The sequence below is a fragment of the Chiloscyllium punctatum genome, chromosome 20 (genome assembly GCF_047496795.1).
Source record: "Chiloscyllium punctatum isolate Juve2018m chromosome 20, sChiPun1.3, whole genome shotgun sequence".
NCBI lineage: Eukaryota > Metazoa > Chordata > Chondrichthyes > Orectolobiformes > Hemiscylliidae > Chiloscyllium > Chiloscyllium punctatum.
The window spans coordinates 19,608,372-19,633,726 of record NC_092758.1 but is presented as its reverse complement, the minus strand read 5'-3'; the positions used below and the strand labels follow the sequence as shown (position 1 = coordinate 19,633,726).

Genomic DNA, 25,355 nt, shown 5'->3' with positions numbered 1-25,355 from the left:
CAGGTCAGATTATTTGAAGGTGCTGGGAATATGATTCTGAGGAGCCAGGGCATATGCCAAAACCTGGAAGGAGCATATCACCAAAGTGAGACAGAAACTGGGCAAATGGGACCATTGCTTCCTCCCAATTTGCAGGTAAAAGCTGGTCATCAGGTGAGAGGTACTGTGTGCATTGAATGTGGTGCAGGTCTGGCCCATTTCCCAAACTTGCACCATTGTAGACACCCGAGCCATTTTCCCCTTCATCTGCATGTCAGGGATGGACCCTGTTTGCAGGGACACAATGTACAAAGCTCTAGATAAGGGGGGAACAGACATACCCAATGCTACCCGCATCCTGGTGGCCACCTTTGTGTTTGGCTGCACAAGCTGTGCATAGGCACAGACACCAAATGGCACTCTGTACTGAGGTCCAACTGTTCCCAATGTTACAAAGGATGGGCCTGGCAGAAAAAGACTGTACAGAACTTTTAGAATCTTGTGTATGTATATAAGAATAATTTTCTATGAATGAAATGTATTTTTGCAATGAAAAATACCAACCAGATTATGAGTTAACAAAAAATCAATTGCTGATGGAGCAGCTTGAAAGAGAAAAGGAAATGTAAATTTAAAAACTTGCATTTTGAGGGAAAGACAGCAAAGGAGCACTTCAGAGGGGGAGAAGAGGTGGAGAAACCACTTCACACAGCAGAAAAGGAGAAAGAAAGGGGAAACCAGTTTTAAAACTCGAACCAAGAAAAATGTGTCTGGCTCCAGGGAATATGCTGGCAAGGAAAGTTCTGAGTCCAATCCAAGACCCTGTGGGAAGCTTTGTTATTTTGTGCAAGCTCTCCCAAAATTTGAAACAGTGTTGAGGTATTGCCCATTTAAAAAATAACTAACAGATTTGGTGGCCAGAAGAAAACTGAACATTGGGTCATGTAAAGCATGATTTGGAGATGCCGGTGTTGGACTGATGTGGACAAAGTTAAAAATCACACAACACCAGGTTATAGTCCAACAGGTTTAAGTGGAAACACTAGCTTTCGGAGCATTGCTCTGAAAGCTAGTGTGCTTCCAATTAAACCTGTTGGACTATAACCTGGTGTTGTGTGATTTTTAATCATGTAAAGCAGTTTGTGAACAGAGCTCCTGAGTTTTATGCCTTGCTGTCTGAGGAAGCTTGCTTAGATTATGAAGTGGCAACATGGCTATTCTTTGTGCAAAGGAGTCATAGAGATGTACAGCATGGAAAACAGACCCTTCGGTCCAACCTGTCCATGCCGACCAGATATCCCAACCCAATCTAGTCCAACCTGCCAGCACCTGGCCCATATACCCCTAAACCCTTCCTATTCATACCCATCCAAATGCCTTTTAAATGTTGCAATTGTACCAGCCTCCACCACTTCGTCTGGCAGCTCATTCCATACACGTACCACCCTCTGCGTGAAAATGTTGCCCCAGGTCTCTCTTATATCTTTCCCCTCTCACCTTTAACCTATGCCCTCTAGTTCTGGACTCCCCCACCCCAGGGAAAACACTTTGTTCTATCCATGCCCCTCATCAACTTGTAAACCTCTATAAAAGTCACCCCTCAACCTCCAACACTCCAGGGAAAACAGCCCCAGCCAGTTCAGCCTTTCCCTATAGCTCAAATTGTCCAATCCTAGCAACATCCTTGTAAATTGTTTCTGAACCCTTTCAAGTTTCACAACATCTTTCCAATAGGAAGGAGACCAGAATTACACGCAAAGTTGGTCCCTGGGGCTTAAATGCAGAAATTTTGAAATATTCAGAACTATTATAGGCAAAACTTTATCATGTTTCAGAAAGTAAAACAAAATAACTTTGACTGTTGATTGTGGCTTTTTAAAGGTAGGGGGTATGTGTGACTGTACTTTCAAGAACGATGTACCCGCACTCCAAGGTCTTTTCTTCAGCAACACTCTCTATGACCTTACCACTAAGTATATATGTTCTGTCCTGATTTGCCTTTCCAAAATGCAGCACCTCACATTTATCTAAATTAAACTCCATCTGCCACTCCTCAGCCAACTGGCACATCTGATCAAGATCCCGTTGTGCTCCAAGGTAATGTTCTTCGCTGTCCACTACACCACCAATTTTGCTGTCATCTGCAAACCTACTAACCATTCCTCCTTTGTTCATATCCAAATCACTCGTATAAATGGCAAAAAGTAATCGACCCAGCACGGATCCTTGTGGCACACAGGCCTCCAGTCTGAAAAGCAACCCTCCACCACCATCCTCTGTTTTCTACCTTTTGAGCCAGTTTTGCATACAAATGGCGACTTCTACCTGTATTCCATGTCATCTTGCCTTGCTAACCAGTCCATCATACAGAACCTTGTTGAACTCTGTACTGAAGCCCATATCGATCATTTTCACCGTTCTGCCCTCAATCCTGTTCATTACTTCCTCAAAAAACTTAGTTAAGTTAGAGAAACACAATTTTCCATGCACAAAGCCATGTTGATTAACCCTAATCAGACCTTGCCTTTCGAAATACATGTAAATCCAGCCCCTCAGGATCCCTTCCCTTGCTGACCACTGATGTCAGGCTCATCGGTGTATTGTTTCCTGGCTTTTCTTTACCACCTTTCTTAAATAGTTGGCACCACATCAGCCAATCTCCAGTCTTCAGGCATCTCACCTGTGGCTATTGACAAGACAAATATCTCAGCAAGGGCTCCAGCAATCACTTTCCTAGCTTCCCACAGAGTCCAGGATACACCTGATCAAGTACAAAAGCAAATTTTCTATAAACAGACAGCTATGGAATCAGAAGGGTGCTAGTTGATCAAATATTCCAGATGATCAAGAGGTGGCACAGTGGTTAGCACTGCTCCCTCACAGCACCAAGGACCTGGGTTCAAACCCTGCCTCGGGCGACTGTCTATGTGGAGTTTGCACATTCTATGCGAGTTTACTCCGGGTGCTATGGTCTTCTCCCACAGTCCAAAGTTGTGCAGATCAGGTGAATTGCCATGATAAATTTACTATAGTGTTAGGTGCATTACTTAGGGGAATAGGTCTGGGTGGGTTACTCTTCGGAGGGTCAGTGTGGACTTGTTGGGCTGAAGGGCCTGTTTCCACAGCTAATCTAATCTAATGCAGGAGGTACATCACTGTTATACTTTAACTACAGCATAAATCACTTAAATAATAATGCAACTTTGCCTTAAATAAAACTTTCTGGCGGAGAGCCTTCTCACTGGCACCGAATTAATTGCTCAGACATTGCGATAATACAGTAAACTTCACAGTTTTTGAGGTTTTTGTTTACTGGTTTATTGAGTGTGCTACTTCATAAGTGCCAGTTAACACAAAATTTGCTGTACTTGTACAAACTCAACAGGTTGCACCTGAACAGAGCTGGGGATGAGAACCTTACATTTTTCTATTACAATTGGGATGAATTTAAAGTAAATCGGCAATGGTGTGGGAATCAAAGAGAATCTCAGAGAGGCAGAGAGCTGTACAGCATGGAAACAGATCCTTCGGTCCAACTTGTCCATGCCTACTACATATCCTAAATTAATCTAGTCCCATTTGCCAGAATTTGGCCCACATCCCTCTAAACCCATCCTATTCATATACCCATCCAGATGTCTTTCAAATGTTATAATTGTACCAGCCTTACTCACTTCCTCCGACAGCTCATTCCATGCACGCATCACCCTCTGCGTGAAAAGGTTGTCCTTCGGTCCCTTTTAAATCTTTCCCCTCCCACCTTAAACCTGTGTCCTCTAGTTTTAGATTGTCCCATCCGGGGGAAAGGACCTTGACTATTTACCCTATCCATGCCCCTCATGATTATATAAACTTTTAAAATGAGGTCACCCCTCAGCCTCTGCTCAAGGGAAAATAGCCCCAGTCTATTCATCTTCTCCCTATAGCTCAAATCTGGCAACATCCTTGTAATCTTTTTTGAATCCTTTCAAGTTTCACAACATCTTTCCCACAGCAGGGAGACCAGAATTGTATACAGTACTCCAAAAGTGGCCTCACCAATGCAGACATGTTTTCATAACTTGAAAGTCACTTTGATGAATTAACCATAGTTGGTTGCATCAAATTTCCATAAAGCTTCAAGGGAGCAATTGATAGTAGTGAGATTTGAGTGGCTGCAATTCTATTTTAACAAGGTAGGTTGGGTATTGTGAAACCAGAATGATACTTTTCTAAGAGGGCATCAATGGTTCCCTTGAAGCCTTAGGGCAATTCAATGCAGCCAACACTGTTTCACTTATCCTTTATTAAGAGATATATTGGTGACTTGAAGTATTTAATGATTTTCTTTAAGCACAGCCTAATGCAAAAGACAAAAAGGCTGTTAAGTGGTGAAAGAGAGAGGTCAATTGGTATTGAACACCAGGATGATTCAACACATTCTGTCCAGATTATGTCAAGAGTCACCCAAGACCAGAGCAAGCAGTGGAACCGCATCTTCAATGGCACCCGACCTGGGCAGCATTGCACCTGCACTTTGCATTACTCGAGGTTGCACATTGATATTATGTTGATTGATTCCACAGTATTTTTATATGTCCCTTGGAGTGAGGTGTGCACCTGGGGAAACCAGCCATGTTTCTGAATACTATTGTCTGTGGAGTAGCACTGATCACCTCATTGGGAAACAAAATGAACCAGTGTGATCTTGCATAGATGTCAATTACAGTCCTGTTGCATTTGCAGTTGCAATTGACCTATGTTGAAAGATGTTCTTGGGTCTCAAGAGCCAATGGTGGCATACCTGGCAGATTAGGGATACATACTCCTCCATACAATAAGACATGTTGCACCTGATAGTGAGGAGAAAGTGAGGATTGCAGATTTAGTGAGGGTCATTCATTCAGCTTTTGACTCAGAATCAGTACCAATTTGAATGCACCATGTCAACACATCCATCAAAGGGGATGCTTTATTATGCTCCAACTTCCATCCCAGGCCCACATCAATCATTCAACTTATCACTGCATTCAGTGCAGACCATCATTAAAAATACAAAACAGATAAACACTGTATTGGCCTCTCTTTAAGCCATTGCCATTAACTTCTTCATTATTGGAATGCCAGTGTTCAATTTGCAAGGACAATTGACACGGTGAAAATCAGTTTATTTTTACAAATATTTTTATTAAAAATGATTTCAAGTCTTTTACAAAGCAACTATATATAATAAACGATACTAAAATACAAAAAGATAGTAGCAAAACAATAAGATATCACAATACTATTCATAATAAGCTATCTACTATTCTATTAGAATAAACGTATATACTTAACTTAAACTACAATCAAATTAAATAAAAATTAAGCTGAATTCAAATTAAATTAAATTATATCACATTATTTTATTCACCACACCTCCATTGAAGCTGCCACCCCTGGGGGCACCAGTCATTGTACCTGTATTATTTTTCCCCCAGCTTTCCCCTCCCAGGGCCCCACGGGCGCCTAGTCTGATTCCCATAGCTATATCACGGCCCTAATTAATATTGCCGATAAGTCTGCATCAATACAATTAAGAAAGGGCCACCACCTCTTATAAAACTGCTCCGTTTTGTGGTGTACCATATTTGTGAGGTAGTCTTAGGGAGATGCTCCATCACCAGCCTGCGGCACCCCATAAGATCTGGGGGGGTTTTCCAACGTCCAATTCATTAAAATGTTCTTCCTCACACTGTGGGTAAGAATGTTACACGGTCTCTTCCCACGTTCCCCCAGAGAGGGCAAATTTGTCATAACAACAGGAGAAATACCAGGTCCACTTTGACTTCATTTCCTAGGGTTTCCTTCAGCTCCCTTACTATGGCACTCCAGTATCTCCGGATCTTGTAACATGACCAATTGTAGTGTGTGTGGGACACCCTGGAGACGTTCCTCTCTTGAACTTAGCTAGTCTCTTTGGCGCTACGTGAGCCCTGTGTAAAATCTTCAATTGCATGGCTTGCACTTTGTTACATATTGAGATTTTCTTTACATTTTCCCTTATATCTTCCCATGTTTCCAGTGAAATATCCTTTCCTAGTTTCCGATTCAGTCTTAGAATCTCTCCACATCTCCTAAGACACATCCTTTCTGTAAATGATACAAAGTACGAATTGAAGGAGCACCCATGCACCGCAGCACTCTTTTCTCCACTTCTAACTTTTAAGGCTGGGCCAGGAGTTTGGTCTTCCTCTTTATGTAAACCCGCAATTGAAAGTACCGGAAAAGGTCCCTATTAGACAATCCATGTTTCTGACTTAGTTGGCTAAATGACATCAAGGAGGAGAAAGTGAGGACTGCAGATCAGAGCTGAAAATGTGTTGCTGGAAAAGCGCAGCAGGTCAGGCAGCATCCAAGGAGCAGGAGAATCGACAGTTCCTGAAGAAGGGTTCACGCCCAAAACGTCGATTCTCCTGCTCCTTGGATGTTGCCTGACCGGCTGCGCTTTTCCAGCAACACAGTTTCAGCTCTAAATGACATCAAGACCTCCCCCTTGAATAAATCTCCCAAACAAGAGATTCCCTGATTCTCCCATAGCTTAAAGCCAGAGTCCATTGTCTCAGGTTTAAATCCTTGGGCTCCTGCCAGTGAGGTAAACAGCGAGGTCTTAAGCCAATTGCCCTCGTCTTGCCTCATAATCCTCCAGGCTTTTACTGAATGTAAAATGGTTGGGCTTTTCTACTGCTCGATCATGGATTTCATCTTATCCATGAATAATAGATTAACTAGGGGACACCTTGACTGCAAGGCTTCAACGTCAAGACAAATCGACCCCGAATTCCGCCCCCCCCTTTACCAGAATTTTAAAGTCTACGTTCAACAATGAAATTGGAAGACATGAAGTACATTCTTCGGGGTCTTTCCCTTTCTTTAAAATGAGGGAGCTATTAGCCTCCCTGAGAGTGGACGGCAGACAATTCTGAGTATATGAATAGCTATATATCCCCAAAAGTGGCTCCACCAACACACTTATGAATTCTTTATAAAACTCACCTCGGGAATCCATCTGGCCCCAGTGCTTTGCCACCCTGGAGATGCTTTATTGCTTCTTGCACCTCTTGAATCATCATAGGCACATTTTAACAGGGAGACCTGCCCCTCTATAGTGGGGAAGTCCAGGCTCTCAAAAAAGGACTGCATTCTCACTGCACCATCTTCACCACCCTCCGACCGGTATAATTCTGCGAAGTATTCCCTAAATCTAACATTGTTGATCTTTAACTTACGGGTAACCGTGCCAGCCTTCTCTCTAACAGATATAATGGATTGGGAAGCATTTTTCTTTCTAGCCACATATATACCTGGCTTATCTCAAAATTTAAACAATCTTTGTTTAGCAAAGAAGACTTCTTTTTTTGCCACCTGTGTGCTCAATGAGTCAAGAGCAGCCTGGAGAGCCGTGACCCACTGCAGCTTGACCAATGAAGGCCCATTATAATATGCTTCCTCAGCTACCTTCAGCTGGGTCTCCAGCATCCTTGCTGCTCCTCCCTCTGCCTCCTTCTAGTTGTTAAATATGAAATAATCAGGCCTCGTAAATATGTCTTAGTGGCCTCCCAACACATTGCTGGATTACTGGCCGTACCAATTGATATCCCAGAAGGTCCTGAACTCTCTTGTGATGAACTCAACAAATTTGCTATCCCTTCACAGGAATGGGTCCATGTGCCACTGCCAGGCATCTATTCCACCACCCTTGATTTTGACATCTAAATACACTGGCGCATGGTCCGAGATAGTTATATTCCCAATTTTGCAAGCCAATGTTCTGTCCAAACAAACTGACAGCATAAGGTACATATGAATTCATGTGAGTTGGAATAAAAAGTCTCTTCCATTAGGGTGGAGGTGCCTCCACACATCCACTAATCCCAACTCCTCCCACAACTGTCTAGATTGCGTGGGCATACCTGCCAGGCCCCTTGGCATCCTGTCTACCCCGGGATCTATTAGGCAGTTAAAATCCCCTCGTATGATTGTGCAGTGCACCCCAAGATTCATTAATTTGGCAACTGCATCAATTAGAAATTTAACAGAATGCGCTGGGGTGGCAATAAACATTCAGGATACCAATAAACATTCAGGATACCATACTCTTCTCCATGTATTAGAACTTTTAAGAATTATGAACTGTTTGTGTTCGTCCTTAATTTGCTCAGTTACATGGAATGGGAGGTTCCTTAAAGGAGAAGACTACCCTGTCCTGCATTTAACTGATAAGGAACTATCCTTCCGAAGGCTTGACAGCACCTTCTTTCTTTTAATGGGGGAATGGCTCCCTTTTACATTCCAGATACACCACCTGAACAACTCACTAGCCATGATCATCTGGGGCAGCCTGTGGTTTCCCAAGAGGAAGAAGCTTATCTGAGGTGTGGCTAGCAAAAAACACATTAACTCTATAAATATAGTCTAAAAACTACTTCTACAAAAACTACTACAACCAGAAGACTAACCACTGCACTTATCTTAAACAAACACTCAAATAAACCCCAATTCACTCGAGATCTTCCCCTTGCCCATCGAGGGAAATCCTCCGAATCCTTGCCAACATCCTTGCTCCTTCCAGCTGAGGCCGTGCACTAGTCCCTGGCAATGCACAGATAAAGAAAATGTTATTTACATTACAATGGATGCCCACCCCTCCCCCCTCCACACCTCTTCTCCATACATCTTAACCACAGGTTTCGCCACCCCCAATCCAAGAAGAAAGGGCAGCAGCAAAAAAAAACCCCAGACAATAACCAACCAGCCACAATAATAAATAAATCAGGCTTTACACGAAGGCAGTACAATATCTATAAAAGCAATAACCACAAAAAGGAGAGAGAGCAAGAAGAGGGACAGAAAAAGTAAAGAAAAAACTGTACCATTGTTTGTAATGGTGCCCGTCTACCCCATCCCATCCCGACCCGATTCCTTTATTTCAAAGAGTTCACAAAGTCCTTCATCTTTTCTACTGAATCAAAATTATTTACCGTCCCACCATGAACGAAACACAACACTGTCTGGTACCTCAATGAATATCGAATGTTTGGATCCTTTAGTTTTCTCTTAACTTCATTAAATGCCCTTCTCTTCTGAACAATGGCTTCCGAGAGAAGTCATGGAAGAACATTATTCTTGAGCCTTTGTACATTAAAGTCTGTGGATATGGTCTCAGTCTTCTTACTGTTTCAATCACTGTTTTTCTTTATAACGTTGCAGTTGCACCAGGACCGGGCAGGGGCACGGGTCTGACCCGGACCTGCGCACCGAGATTCGGTGGGCCCACTCCACACTCACCAGGCCCGATTTCAACTCCAGCCCCAGGAACTTCGGGAGCCACATCTCCAGGAAACTGAGGTCCTCACCTTCCTCGTGCTCCAGGAGACCCATAAGCCATAAGTTTTTCTTCTACTTTTGCTTTCTAGGTTGTCCACTTGTTTCTGAAGGACTCAAACCTGGTCTTCCAGTGTTCAGATCCTTCCTCTCGAGACTACGGCTACGGTCTCTGATGCCACGGTCCTCTGCTCCATTGCTTCTACTCTCTCCTGCTCGTACTTTTTCAGTATGGCAGATATTGGCTCCGTCGCTGCTTCAATCTTTTCTCGGAGTTGCAGCAAACTCAGTGTAAATGCTGCTGCCCATTAAATCCAAGGGGGCTGCCCCGGGAGTGAGAGCAATGGCTGCAGGCACCCCCAAAGCAGTAGGGGAGTGCCCTGCCTGCTGTACTCCTTTGGCCCCTTTCCCTTTATTTGCCTGTGTTGGCGTTTGTTGTGTCTCTTCTGTCAGTCCATTGTTCCTGAGTGTGCATTCTAGTGCTGCTAGGAAGTCTGCTGTCTTGGCCTTCATCCTGACCTTAGAGCTGTGAATCCACAATTTTAGCAGCTCCAGATGTTCAGTAACTTTATATTATTGATTTTTCTTCGACGGATGGTTAGCAAGGTGGGGGGGGGGTAAAGGTCCACCTTGCCAGGGGGTATGGCACAGAGCCCAGCACAGCAGACCACTCAGATCACCGCCATCTTGGATCTCCAAAAATCACTTTTGATCAGCATTTAAATCATGGGCACAGTCAGTGCACATTCATAGCAAAAAGATGATGACGTGATTGCAAAGTGACCATAATTGGAGCTGTGTTTGAAAGTGCCTGCTTTAGGTTTTTGCCCCTTCAACGTCGGTACATTCAGCAGACATGGGCCCGTTGCTTTCGCCCATCAAACTGATACTGATTCCATCCGATATTTTTCAATGTTGTGGTTGTCAACCAGAAGCGGCAGAGACAGGCCACTATAAATGCAGGAGGAAACATCACAGAAGCGCTTCACAGGAGGCTCCCAAGCACTGAGGATGTCACCTAGACAGGGGACGAAACGTTTGCAACACAAATTCCCAGCTCGGCAAACAGAACCACAACAACGAGCACCCGAGCTACAAATCTTCTCCTAAACTTTTATATTTTTCAATTTTCCAGTTGCCTTTAGCATCTAAAGCAAAACCTGCAGTTGATGGAGGGAACACGATGACACTGTCTGGGCAACCTAGTTGCAAGGTATACCCCAAAGCAGTTATGCTTCCTTTTACCCTGTACTACCCTGATAGCCCTTTTCCACTTATCAACATCGTGTGGAGACCCACCACATTGAACTCTGCCTAAAACTGTTCTCCTAGCCTTCTGATATTACGTTAATGATACCCATCTTTGTCTTCTACATTTCCACCGTGAAACTCAAAGTGGTGGTCATTGCCAATGACCTCCCCTGCTGTAGCCTACCATACCCTCCAATACTACTGCACCTACCTGTGATACTCATTAATACACTCCACTACTCAATTTCTCCCCACCTCTACAAATACTTCTGCTTTCCTACATATCCCAACTCCCTTGTCTGGCAGTGATTATTGGCCCCTGCAGTCCTCACAGGCCACCCCCATATCCTTTTCAATGAGCAATGCATGAAACCCCAGGACTGTATTCACTCTGATCTCTGACTGTCTTCTCCAAGCAGCCCACAGATGTGACTGATCAGACTCTTGATGCTCTGCTTGCAGCTCCCAAAATGACCATATGCTATTCCTCTAATTGCTTGTGCTGCCCTGCAGGACCAACAATTTACAATGCCCCAGACTAGTCTGACATAGCTTAAACCGGGCAGGATCAAGATAACACATGGACAAGCCTCTGGAGTGTCTGTGGACTGTATCCATAACTGTCAGTACCTGGACCTTCTGTGGGACAGTAACTGATACATTTCACAGCATGACAAGGTAAACCATGGATGCTGCTGCATGTGGGCAGGTACTACATGAGCAAGTACCAAGATAGCAAGCGGGCAGACTTGAGATGCAGCCTGCTCCAATCTGAGGTAGGTACCTACCTCTTCGTTTGTGTTCTTGTAGCAGCCTTACGATGCTAGTTATCAGTATGTTCTGCAATGCAGGATTGTGTTTCTCAAGCAGCCTATACCCAAATGGGACAGGAGCTATGACGGTTAGGAGGGGTTGGCAAATATCCATGGACAAGGACTACATGCAGCTGGTGCTTGTGGATTATACTGTGAGTTACTGTTTGGTGGTGAGTAACATCGAGGCTTCTTGCAGTGAGATGAAGTCACTGGTTATCCACTCAGATTTCCATGATGAGAATTCTCTACATACATGCATTGTTCAGTGCATTTGTAAGATAGGATACTGAATACTAATGAAGTGAGTTGTACAGTCTATGAGGCATTCATCAAGCTGTTATGCCCTTTAATTGGCAACTTGCCTTACTGCTCCACAAACACATGACACGCTCCTGGCATTGAGACATTTTCTCCAATTTCAAATAATCTCCCTCCCCATTCCTTCTACTGCTCCCTGCCACCAACCAGATTCATTCCTTCTACTGACCAACCAGGTCGTATTTTCTACCTGGCTTCACTGACTTCCCCCACCCCCACCACCTCCCCACCTCCTTTATCTACAGCTGCCCCCACAGCCCCTCCCAGTCCCGAAGGGTTACACCTGAACCATCGACTTCTCTACCTCCTGATGCTGCCTTGCTTGCTGTGTTCTTCCAGCCTCCTGCCTGTGTATATTGAGATAGATCTTGTCAGACTTCTCGTCTAATTCTGCCACAGATCTTGCCATAGCCCATGTCACTCAACACCCTAAGATTCTACTCTCTGAGGGTGTGATCTCTAGTTCAAGACTTTCCAACCATGGGAAACAGTTCTTTGACATCTATTCTGTCAAGCCCTCTAAGGATTCCATACTTTGCAGTAAGATTACCTTTCATTCTTCCAGACTCCATGGTACATAGTCCCACTCTTCTCAAGACTTCACAGTAATTATTCAATGATCTTAACATGTAACATATTTTAAATGATACGTTAGCTGCATTTCTCTTATTTATACTCCAAGGTCAAAGTATCACCATCAACAGCATATTCTGGAAAGACTTACCACCATTTGAATTTTAAGGAATGCTTTTAAAAGAATTTCTGAAATCAAATATTGATTTTGGTAGAACTATTATTATTATAGGAATTTTTTCTGGTGGCTTGTATATTTTTTACCTTTACTTTAAAGATGCACAGCATAAACAGTACTGATAGGTCAAACCAGAGATTTCTCAGCATTTCAAATGGTAGAGGTTTACAACTCAGAAAAAAAAGGCCACTTGGCCCATCGATTGCAGACTCAATGGGCTGAATAGCCTGCTTTTGCACGATAGGGATTCTATGACTCTGTGTTGGTCTAAAACAACCACTTAACAATTCTAATTCCATTTTCTAGCTTCTGACCCAGATGTTTTCTAAGGTTTTGCATCACAAGTGCACAGCTAAGTACTTCTGAAATGTTATGGGGGAATTTTGCCTCTACCACCCTTACAGGCAGTGAGTTCCAGATTCCAACTACCTTCTGGATAAAGAAAAAAATCTTCACATCCCTCAACCTTCTGCTCCTTACCTTCCTTTAAATCTGCTACCTCTACTCATTGATCCTACCACTAAGCTTAGGCAAACCTATTCAGTTTTTATAAAAATGCAAATTTTAAAAATCTGAAATAAACCAAAAATACATAATTTGTTCAGTATTTGTAAAGAGTTTGAAACTTAATCAGAAATTATGCCAATAGTAATTTGTTTTTGTGCCATCAGGTGGCGACACAAATAGCATTTTAACTTCTCTAGTTACTGAACATTCAGAACGATGGCAAGCTTTCGATTATGTGGTTTAAAACTAATGCCAGGACAGAAAAGACTAAAATCAACTGTTATTTATTGTATATTTGCATATTGAAGGAAACAATTGTAGTCATCTTTTAAGATATTACAAATGAGGTTTTCAGAGATGTAACAGCATAAACAACCACATGGAAAGCACTTTTTCCTCTATTTAATAAGTGGCTAATAATGATCAGAGCTAAAACTTTTCCTTATGTTCACAAAGGATCCAGCCATTGTTGCTCCATAATTTGGTTCCATTGATTCGCCTGATAAACTTGCTCTTTGAATTCATCCGTTCAGTTAGTGTTTTCTGAAAGGGAATGAAATTTAATAGCTACTACAAGGTCAATTTAAACAGTGCAATTTAATACTACAATGAAAAGAGCAAATGAGTAGACGCATCTTAATTTGAAGAGAGAACTCAAGAGCATTATTGTCCTCTTACATGCATTCACCCAAGGGCTGCCACAGGAAGTTCAGCAGAGGCAGGCAGGTTGAACCAATTATGCCACTAACACTGTTTGTTTCCACTGCTTTCTATTCTGATTTTTTTTTTGCTCAATAGTACTCTTGGGTGTAGGTTTGCTCATTGAGCTGGCAGGTTCGTTTTCATGAAAATGAACCTTCCTGCTCACAAGCAAACCTGCATCCAGAACCTCAACCTGAGCTAGAAGTCTTCTCAAAACTCGTTAAGTATTCTTCTAACTCCTCCTATTTGTGAGTGACTTGATATCAACAGGTTGTGTGAAATGCAATTCTGACATTGGGCAAGCATCTCAAGGTGCATGTTCAAACCTCATCCAGGAAAACTGTGAAACAGAATTCAAGCAGTTTGTTAACTTGCAGATGAACAGCAAGTTCAAAAGTGAACATTTAAGATGTAAGTAGAAAATTCAACAGCTGGTTTATCATTAACTTTCAGAAGAAAACCAAACCAATCTTCCCCAGTTAGGCAAATACATGTCAGGTTCCACCTCATATGACTTCGTAGGTTATTCAGTTATACACCAAATCACAGTGACAGCAGCCTGCTATTTTCTCAGTGTAATGAGGAACAAGTAATTAAAGTGGCCTATTTAGCATCGTGCATCCAAAGGGTGAATTTAATAAGTATTCACTCATGGGATGTGGGCATTGCTGGCTAAACCAGCAATTATTACCCTAGTTGTCCTTGAGGTGAGGTGTCTTCTTGAACTGATAGTCTATATGCTGTTGGTAAATCCACAAGATCATCAAGGAGGGAATTCCAGGATTTTTACCCAACACCAACTGAAGAGTGGTGATGTATTTCCAAGTCAGGATGGTGAATCTGTGAGGGGAACTTGCAAATGATGGTGGTTGCCATGTATCTACTGCCCTTGCCCTTCTAGATGGAAATGATCTGGGCTTTGGAAGATGATAGCTTAGGACCATTATCATGCTCCAATAGTTAAGAATAATCCATATATGAGAACAGCCTTTTCACATAACTCATCCACTGCAAGTGATTTATCATGCTGCTTTACTGATTACCAATAATGGGATAGTGAGAACTTGTCTTCAACTAAACATTGGGAAGACTGAAGTCTCTGCCACATCCTCTGTACTCTGACCACGGCTGCCATTCCTCTCCCTTTTCAAGTGTCTGAGGCTGAAACATATCATTCATAGCCTTGGTACTTGACCCAAAGGACAGCTTCCAGTCACATTCACTCAAGCCATCAAGATGGTATTTCTTTTATTCACACCAGATGTGAGCATCACCAGCTGGGGTCAGCATTTATTACTTATCCAAAATTGCCCCTTGAGGTGGTGGTGGTAAACTACCTTCTTGAACTACTACAGTCCATTTAGTGAAGGAAATTCCAAAATGCCACTGAGGAGTGTGTTCCAGGACTTCAAACCAGCAAAACTAAAGCTACATTGATATATTTCCAAATCAGAATGGTGAGCAGCTTGCAAAGCAATTTGTAGCTGGTAGTGTTATCATGTATTTGCTGCCCTTATCTTTAGATGGTAATGGTTTTGGGTTTAGAAGGTGCTGTTTAAGGAGCCTTGGTGAATTTCTGCATCTTGCAGATAGCACACACTGCTCCTACTGAGTGTTAATGGCAATGAGAGGTGAATGTTTGAGGCCAATCAAGTGGGCTGCTCTGACGTGGATAGTGTGAAGCTTCTTGAGCATTGTTGGAGCTGCACTCATCCAAGTAAGTGGCAAGTATTCCATTACACTCCTAATTTGCACCATGTAGATGGTGGATAGGCTTAGGGGAAGTGAGGAAAGTCACCTGCTGCAAGATTCCTAGTATCTAATCTGCTCTTGCTACCACAGCATTTAGGATTAGTCCAGTTGAGTTTCTGGTTGATGGCAACCCCTCAATGTTGACAATATGAGGGTGGGGGGAAACTCTGTGATGGTGATGCCATTGAAGATCAAAGGCAGTGGCTAGATTTTCTCTTTTTGGGGATGATCATTGCTGGACACTTGTGTGGTACGTGCATTACTTGTCAGTCCAAGCCTGCATATTGTTCAGGTCTTGCTGCATTTGGTCATGGGCTGCTTCAATATCTGATAGGCTTAATTCATAGATCTCTGATCATACTACCACATACAGGAGGTCTGATGAGATACACTGTAGCACCTCAGACACTGCCACAGCTTTCTCACTGCAGATAAGTTTTAGTTTGATTAATGCAATAGAGACACCGCCAAAACCATCTAGCAGAATACCTCATCGCCAGAGCTTTCAAATAAGCACCGAAATTTGTTGAGGGTGAGACAGGTCTTCCCCACTGGATCCTTTCTACATACACTTAGAAACTCTTGCACTCTGATCGCAGATTTCAAAATGGCTGTGACCTGCAAAAGTGGTTTGGAGAGGAAAATGGCATTTCTTTTTGTCCAGGTTCATCCTGAGGTGTTCCATAATAGGGAAGGAAACTTAAAAGCTTCGACCAGCCACTACAGAGGCACAATAGGAAGCGATCACTGTTTAAGACCTTTCACCCAAAGAAACTGAAGGGCAGGAAACTGTAGAGTCCCCAGGCTTTAAGCCTGAAAAGGAATGTTCATTGTGAACATCAAAAGTATTGAAATCGTGCTGTGGGACAGAGTAGATGATAGCTTATGAAGAAAAGTATGAATTTATTGCACTTTCAATTTGAAATCATTTACCATGAGGCCATATGCCTTACATAAATATTGAGAGAATTACAATTGTATTAAGGCACCAAAGAGTGGAACTTGCCTTTTTTTAATCCCTTTATCTACTGTAGAACATTGAACATAAAACATTACAGCACAGTACAGGCTCTTTAGCTCTCGATGTCGTGCCGACCTGTGAAACCAATCTGAAGCCCTTCGAACCTACACGATCCCACTTTTGTCCATATGTCTATCCAATGACCATTTAAATGCCCTTAAAGTTGGCAAGTCTACTACTATTGCAGGCAGTGTGTTCCACACCCCTACTACTCTGAATAAAGAAACTACTTCTGCCATCTGTCCTGTATCTATCACCCCTCTAGTTAAAGTTATGTCCCTTCATGCTAGCCATTACCATGAGGAAAAAGGCTCTCACTGTCCACCCTATCTAACCTTCTGATTATATATCTCAATTAAGTCATCTCTCAACCTTCTTCTAACGAAAACAGCCTGAAGTCCATCAGCCTTTCCTCGTAAGACCTTCCCTCCATACCAGACAACATCCTAGTAAATATCCTCTGAACCTTTTCCAAAGCTTCCACATCCTTCCTATAATGCAGCGACCAGAACTGTAAGCAATATTCCAAGTGCAACCACACCAGAGTTTTGTACAGCTGCAGCATGACCTCACTGTTCCAAAACTCAATTCCTCTACCAATAAAAGCTAACACACTGTATGCCTTCTTAACAACCCTATCAACCTGGGTGGCAACTTTCAGGAATCTATGCATATAGACACGTATCTTTCTGCTCATCTGCACTCCTGTTACTTGTTCCAGGAACGTGGGAGTCACTGACAAGACCAGCGGTTGCTCCCTTTCCCTAACTGCCCTAATGGTCTCCTAGGCCATTTCAGAGAGTGGTTAAGAGTCAACCACATTACTGGGGACTTGGAGTCACATGAAGGTCAGACCAATTAGATAGCAGATTTCCTTCCCTAAAAGAAACTTGTGAATCAGTTAAGTTTTTACAACAATTGACATGGTCAGTATTACAGAGAGAAGTTTCCAATTCAAGACCAGCCATGTGAAGATTCGAACCCATATTCCTGTACCTCTGGAATATTAGTCCAACGAATTACCACTACATTACACTACTATCCCCCTTATACACTCACTCTGTATGGAGTCGAGTTGAATGCTACTGCCCTTTCTGTAATTTTCAAGTCCATGTTTTGTACTGTTGTTTTACATGTTTTATGAATAAAGCATATTTTTGGGAAAGTAAAAGAGGTTTATGTGTAGAGGTATAATTGTGATTGTGATACGCTCCGAACAAGCAGACCAGAATTTTCTTGTCCCCCTTTATTCACCACTCCCCCGGCTCTCTGTGGAAGGTCATTGACACATTTGTGATATAGCATGATTGCGGTGGAAGAGAGTCACTGGAACAGACTTTATTGCTGTGAAAATGGAGGAAAGCATTGGGAGACAATCACAAAAAGATCTGCTCAGCATAATAGGGATACAGGAACCCAACAAAAGCCAGGAGAAACCGTGAACTACTTACTCCAAGTAAATCCATGGGAGCATTATGAGAGATATATACGAGTGGAATGTACCATGCTGCAGGTTAGTTTAAGTTGCCTATAGAAAGAAAGCAGCAATTTGTTCCAGTAAATGATTTTGTTGCAGTAAAATCTTGACCGGTCATTCTTTTAACTGTTCAATGGAAGTGTGAATTTCTTTATGAAAGTTACTAATCTCTACAGAGATGACAATAATGGCTTCTAAAGACACAAGATGTGAGAATATTGGTTTCAAAGTCCAAAGATGGCTGGATAGGAATCACAAGCATCAGGCAGAAATAGTATCAGTGTGGCATGTATACTGAAGATTTCTTTCAGTGTCACATGTACTGAGTCATTACCTTTCTCATTTTCACCAACTACCAGTACATGTTCTACTTTTCTCCAACATATTGCACCTCTTTTCCTGTCCTTTTCAGGCATTCTATCAGCACCTCCCAACTTTGGTCAGATTCAATGAAGACTTTTTTGTTAGGAAGATCTATGTCAAACTGCACACCTGCATTAAAACAAAAGAACTGATCAGAAGAGTTAAAGCTTAGAGCTCCAAAGGCAGAAATTAGCATTTTGAAAATGATATGTACTAATTTTATTTGCTCAGTGGGCTAAAAGCACCATACAAGATATGTCTGTATATTTTAGGAGAATATCTTGTATCTTCAGATATATAACTAACAACCTCAATAGCTAGGTTTTTTCTAACCTTTCTGGAGCAATGGTGGAAGCTTCAGTAAGGGGGAAGGAGGAGAAATTCCTGCTCCTTTGACTCTATTTCACATGCTCACTAAATTTATCTCAATGGCATTGGCCAGCGCTCCAACTTCTAGCACTAAAAAGGAAAAATAACAGCAAAATCATGAATACCATCATTCTCCACATTCCTTCAAGTTATACATCATTCCTGAGTTGAACACCACTTCAGAGATTTGAAGCAGGACACCTTTGGCCTCTCTGGGCAGTTAAGATTGGACAACAATATCCAGCTCTGGCCCCATTCCTACAGCATATTAAAAGGCTCATACTCAAGTACTGGGTAAGCACATAATGGATAATGGTATTCAGTGTGGGTTCATGGAAGAAGCCAATTGTATCAGAGGCTCAAATATCTACTCATTGCCCACTCAATACCAATTTTCTAATAATGTTATTAGCACACTCTGGCAATAACATTATACACAGATTCCATCTCATGACTGTACTAGCTATTCCACCTAATACAAACAGTCTTAGGACTTAAATAGAGCTAATTATATGTATAACTGATTAGTCTCAGCAAATTCAGTAAAGTGCAATGAAGGGCTTCAGCTGATCTGAAAAAAAATATGAAAACTAAACACAAGATAAAGTTAAAAATCACACAACACCAGGTTATAGTGAAACAGGTTTAATTGGAAGCACTAGCTTTTGGAGCGGCACTCTTTCATCAGATGGTTGTGACAATCACCTGATGAAGGAGCGGCGCTCCGAAAACTAGTGATTCCAATTAAACCTGTTGCACTATAACCTGGTGTTGTGAGATTTTTACCTTTGTACACCCCAGTCCAACATCGGCATCCCTAAATCAAAACACAAGATCGGCATAGCAGCAAAAATGTCTTGCCGTCAAGGAGAAAACTATATGGGTTTCCTCTGGCTCGCTGGTAATTGCATTTTCTGATATCGCACTCAGCCATACAGTTCATAAACAACTCAAGTTCAGTACCCTTACCTGAGCGAAGAAAATCTTAAATTTACATAGCACTGCATTGGTGTGTTATCAAATATAAGATTGACACTGAGCCAGAACAGGACATATTCATTAACCAAAAGCTACATCAAAGTAGCAAGTCTTAAATAAGGAATTAGGGAGGGAATATTTAAGACGAAATTGGCTGATAATATAAAGTCAAAGTTCAATACCACACATTCCCCAGAAACTTTTTTCATTATGGGAGTCAATTCCCAATTACACAGTCACTCGCATGGGGAACAGATGCAGTGACTGGGCAAAGATTTCCTCAAATAACAATTTCCTTCAATTAGTAATTACCAGCTGGAAACAAAGATCTGCTTATGAGCTTTTCTTAGACAAGGCTCTTTGCCAAAACTGTACCCATACAGTTGCAATGTTTTTGTTAATGTTTTCATATTAACTGAACTTCCATATCAATGCAACCATGCCCTTTATACCTCCAGTTCAATCAATGCTCCAGTTGGGTAGTCCACTTATTTTTTCACCTTTTGAAATGTCAGTCTATTACCTTGCCCATGATATTGGACAGAAGTTTAGCATAGCGATATTGTTCTCTTTGTGTCACTACGTTTAAGATGCTAAGAGGTTGCTTCCTTGACCAGGGCTATAAAACTAGGAATTGCATTCTCAAGACAAAGTAAGAATTTATGAATGAGGAGAAATGTATAGAAATTGAGAACCTTTGGCATTCTAGAGCACTGTCAATGGTCAGTCATTATACTTATTCAAGATGGTGATTGATAGATCTTTCGACGTGAGGGAATAAATAGAGCAGGGACAAGGAGTGAAAGTGCAGCTGAAATAGAAAATCAGGCAGTCGATGGGTGGAGGCAGTGCAAAAAGGCTAGCCACAGAATTCATCCTGACTGTTCCAAGACCAGAATTCTAAAGAGCTTATTCCTTTCAGCCACAAAATTGATCTTGTAAACAGTAGAAGGTAAATCCCAAAATCTAAATTAAATTGCAAAATAGAACTGGAAGTTTTCAGGCAGAAACTAGTAAAGGACAAATTTACGTCTGGTACAATAGCATCCACTCTTATGTTGTAAGTTATCAATATACAGAACAGATGATTGGACAGATTATAAGTAAACACATCAAGCTTTTCGGGACCTAATGGTTGCCATAATTAGAGGGACTTCAGCAACATATATCTTAGATGAATAAAAATGGGTCAAATGACCAACCATCTGATGTTGCCTTGACATTGATATGTTGAATGAAATAAGAGTTATCAGAATTATTTCTCACATGAAAATTAGCTCTCGTATAAAACTGTAAATCTCACCTAACTTATTCAGCACACGGGTCACAGCATTAGAACAGCCTTCACAGGTCATGTCAACAAAGAACTCGTGTTTCTGCAAAAGATTAACCAATTTTACAAGTCGCAAAAATAAATATGAAAATTTTGAAATGAGTCTAACCAAGGACTTAAATAGTTGCCCTCACTATCTCTGGACTTTGCTCCAGCCTTACATCCTTCAGCAGATATGCTCATTCCACTAACTGTGAATGCTTGCACCTCTTCAGTTTTAATCACAACATAACCGGTTGCCAAGTTCTGGAATTTCTCAACCACTGTACCTCTCAACAGCGTTTCCTCCCTTAATCCATTCCTTAACACAGATCTATAAATAACTTTTTAGTCACTGTACTAATTCAAATTCAGTCTATTTGTTCAAAGTTGAATGCAATAATTCAAGAAAGAACAGATGCAATTAATTTTAGAAGCAATATGACTTCAGAACCAATGTTCAAAATAATTTACAGGTTTCCACTCTAAAAAGCTGAGTTACTCACAACACCAATAGCATTATCAAATGAATTGTGTAATTGAATCAGAGATACAGTTTAACAATTCTTCCATGGGTTCACACATACTTTGTTGCCTCTAATCCTGTAACCCTTTGTGATTCTACCATTCCTGTAACTCTGGCATCTTGCACATTCCTAAATTTTAATCTCTCCTCCACTAGCAGCTACAATTTCAGCTGTCTCAGCACTAAGCTCAAGAATTTTCTTCCTAAACCTTATCATATCATACACCCCTTTGAAACCTCACGTTTTGAAACAAGCTTTTGGTAATCCATCTTAATGCCTTGTGTGCCAAATTATGATTTATAAAAACTTGTTTTGCTATATGAAAAATGGAATATAAATGCAAAATCTGCCACTTTTTGCTTGAGACATTAAACTGACACTCCATTTGCATCCTCAGATTGATATAAAAGATCCCAAGCCACTAAAGTGAATGTTCGAATCCCTTGAGTCATCAAACTGACCAGTGTATCTACTGAATGAAAAAAACCCAAATAAAAACCTGCAGATGCTAGAAATCAGAAATAAAACAGAAACTGCTGGAAAAGTTCAGTAGGTCTAGCAGCATCTGTGCCAAGTTAAAGTTTCAAATCCAGTAACTTTTTAAAAAAGTTTTGTGATTTACATATGAAAGAAGTGAAACTAACATGGTCATTCTAACAGATGAGAGTCTTAACAAACAACCAAGGTATTTTTCAATGTATAACTTGGGTTACATCACACTGTAAACTTTCGCTATAAATTCTGTGTCTTACAATTGTGTCTTCCACAACCTCCTGTTGAAGGAGCAGCGCTCCGAAACCTAGTGCTTCCAAGTAAACCTGTTGGACAATAACTTGGTGTTGTGAGATTTTGAACCAAATCTCGTGAGCCTTCTACAGAAGAACACAATCTCTGAAGGTGGGTCACTGGACCCAAAACTTTAACTGTGCTTTGTCTGCACTGGTGCTGCCAGACCTGCTGAGTTATTTTCTTTCCCCCCACCCCCCCCCAGCAACTTCTGTCTTTTGAAGCTATCGACTGACTTGCATACAGAGAAACATTTTCAAATAGTGTCACGGGACCTTCTACATTCTGGCCAGAGGTGGACTCTTTTAACACCCACCCTCCAGTGCAGCACTTGAAGGGCCAGCCCAGACTTTGCATTAAAATAAAAGCAAATTACTGCGGATGCTGGAATCTGAAATTGCTTTGAGCTAAATCCCAAACTGGCTTCTGTGCATTCGTGAGAAAATTTGCATCAAATTCCCGCCCCACTTAGAACATTTATTGCTGCCCGCCTTACAAAAATAAAACATAAGGCTGTGCTCTGTCAGAATTATATAAATTAAATATCTCTGGGAATGCAAACAATTTCTGCTGCGCCATGTTGCTGCAATTCCGCGGCCTGGGAGAGGCCAGGGTCAACCATGCCTCCTGTAGCCGAATAGCCTGCTGCACTCACACGCCGGGAGGGCGGCCCAGGCACCGCACCCGTCCCGAGCGGGCTTCCCTCGGATCCCCATCCCCGGCCCTCACCTTCATGATGACTCCGGGATCACCCCTCCCGGCTCCTGCCACTCGTCCACAACCACCCTCGGCCGCCTCCGCGCACGCGCGACGACACCCTAACATACACACCATCCTTGGGCCGCTAGGGGAGCCCGCGGGTCGCACTCCTCAACCGCCAACTCAGCGAACCGCCGCCAGGGGAGCCCACGGACCGAACCCTGAACAGGGAACTCGCGGACCGATTCTTGAATCGCAACTCAACGACTGGCCGCTAGAGGAGCCCGCGGGCTGATCAACTCAGCGACTGGCCGCTAGGGGAGTCATAGAGACGAGGTAAAAACAATGACTGCAGATGCTGGAAACCAGATTCTGGATTCGTGGTGCTGGAAGAGCACAGCAGTTCAGGCAGCATCCAAGGAGCAGCAAATCGACGTTTCAGGCAAAATCCTAATGAAGGGCTTTTGCCCGAAACGTCGATTTTGCTGCTCCTTGGAGTCATAGAGATGTACAGCATGGAAACAGACCCTTCGGTCCAACCTGTCCATGCCGACCAGATATCCCAACCCAATCTAGTCCCACCTGCCAGCACCCGGCCCATATCTCACCAAACCCTTCCTATTCATATACCCATCCAAATGCCTCTTAAATGTTGCAATTGTACCAGCCTCCACCACATCCTCTGGCAGCTCATTCCATACACGCACCACCCTCTGCGTGAAAAAGTTGCCTCTTAGGTCTCTTATATATCTTTCCTCTCTCACACTAAACCTATGCCCTCTAGGTCTGGACTCCCCAACCCCAGGGAAAAGACTTTGTCTATTTCTCCTATCCATGCCCCTCATAATTTTGTAAACCTCTATAAAGTCACCTCTCAGCCTCTGACACTCCAGGGAAAACAGCCCCAGCCTGTTCGGCCTCTCCCTGTAGCTCAGATCCTCCAACCCTGGCAACGTCCTTGTAAATCTTTTCTGAACCCTTTCAAGTTTCACAACATCTCTCCGATAGGAAGGAGACCAGAATTGTATGCAATATTCCAACAGTGGCCTAACCAATGTCCTGCACAGCCGCAACATGACCTCCCAACTCCTGTACTCAATACTCTGACCAATAATGGAAAGCATACCAAACACCTCCTTCACTATCCTATCTACCTGCAACTCCACTTTCAAGGAGCTATGAACCTGCACTCCAAGGTCTCTTTGTTCAGCAACACTCCCTAGGATCTTACCATTAAGTGTAGAAGTCCTGCTAATATTTGCTTTCCCAAAATGCAGCACCTCGCATTTATCTGAATTAAACTGCCTCTGCCATCGATTACTGGCCCGCTAACTTAGCAACCTGCCACTAGGGGAGCCTGCGGGCTATACTCCAGACGTGCAACTCAATAAGAGACCAAGGTCACCTCTCAACCTCCTATGCTTCAGTGGAAGAACTCCCAGCATACCCGACTTATATTTCTCACTGAAAACCTCCATTTCTGGCAAACCTTTTCTGAACTCTCTCCAGTTTAATAATATCCTTGCAAAACAGAGTTAACAGATCTGTACACAGTAATCCAGAAAATGCCTCACCAACATCCTATACAACCTCAACATGACGCCCCAACTCCTGTACTCAAAGGTCTGAGCAATGAAGGCAAGCACGTGAAATGCCTTCATAACCACCTTCATTCTCCTGCTCATCAGATGCTGCCTGATCTGATGTGCTTTTCCAGCACCACTTTAATCTTGACTCTAATCTCCAGCATCTGCAGTACCCACTTTTGCCTTCTCAACCACCCTGTCTACTTGTGATGCAAATTTCAAAGAATTATGTACCTGAACTCCAGGTCTCTCTTCTACAACACTACCCAAGACCCTACCATTAGTTGTATAACTCTTTTTTTGTTTTTTTTACCAATATGCAATACCTCGCATTTATCTAAATTAGACTCCACCTGCCTCTCCTCAGCCCATTGACCTAATTGATCAAACTCTCATTGTAATCTTAGATAACCTTCTTCACTGAGAGTAGGTGGGTTTGTAGTGGATATCTGTGGACAGCTTATCCTTAAATGAAAACACTGAAGTCAAGTAATGAAGCAAAACATCAGATACAGGTGGAGATGTGAGAAGGATGACAATTGGAAGCAAGATTGATTAATTTTTTTTCAAATTCCAGACGATAGCAGGAAGATATCATGAAGGTAGAGAAGAAAGTGTTGTAGGTGGGGGCTTGAGTTGGACTGAAGCAAGGAATGTTCCTCACACTCCACAAAGAGATCGGCTTACCAGGGACACATGTAGGAAGACATGGCCACATGTTTGACTTGGAGAAAATGAGATGAGTTGAAGGAGAAATTGTTCAAAGTGAGAACAAGCTTAGCCAGATGGTGGGGGATGGTGATGATGAAGACTATGCAGG

At 42.4% G+C, this 25,355-nt stretch overlaps 1 protein-coding gene across 1 annotated transcript; it reads right to left on the bottom strand.

The window, feature by feature from the left end:
- Nucleotides 1–18,249: 18,249 nt before the first annotated feature.
- On the bottom strand, nucleotides 18,250–23,089 carry atox1 (antioxidant 1 copper chaperone). Its single transcript, XM_072590459.1, has 3 exons — nucleotides 22,980–23,089; nucleotides 20,929–21,001; nucleotides 18,250–18,407 (listed from the first exon to the last, which is right to left on the bottom strand). The coding sequence occupies exons 1-3, from the start codon at nucleotides 23,082–23,084 to the stop codon at nucleotides 18,283–18,285; spliced, it is 303 nt and encodes a 100-aa protein (XP_072446560.1). The 5' UTR covers nucleotides 23,085–23,089; the 3' UTR covers nucleotides 18,250–18,282.
- Nucleotides 23,090–25,355: the final 2,266 nt, after the last annotated feature.

Excerpts from the sequence above, each read along its gene's own strand:
- atox1 (XM_072590459.1), bottom strand. The coding sequence starts at position 23,084 with ATGGTGTGTATGTTAGGGTGTCGTCGCGCGTGCGCGGAGGCGGCCGAG. Across the intron at positions 21,002-22,979 it reads ATCCCGGAGTCATCATGAAG|AAACACGAGTTCTTTGTTGA; the intron begins GTGAGGGCCGGG and ends AATCTTTTGCAG. Across the intron at positions 18,408-20,928 it reads CCGTGTGCTGAATAAGTTAG|GTGTGCAGTTTGACATAGAT; the intron begins GTGAGATTTACA and ends GTTTTAATGCAG.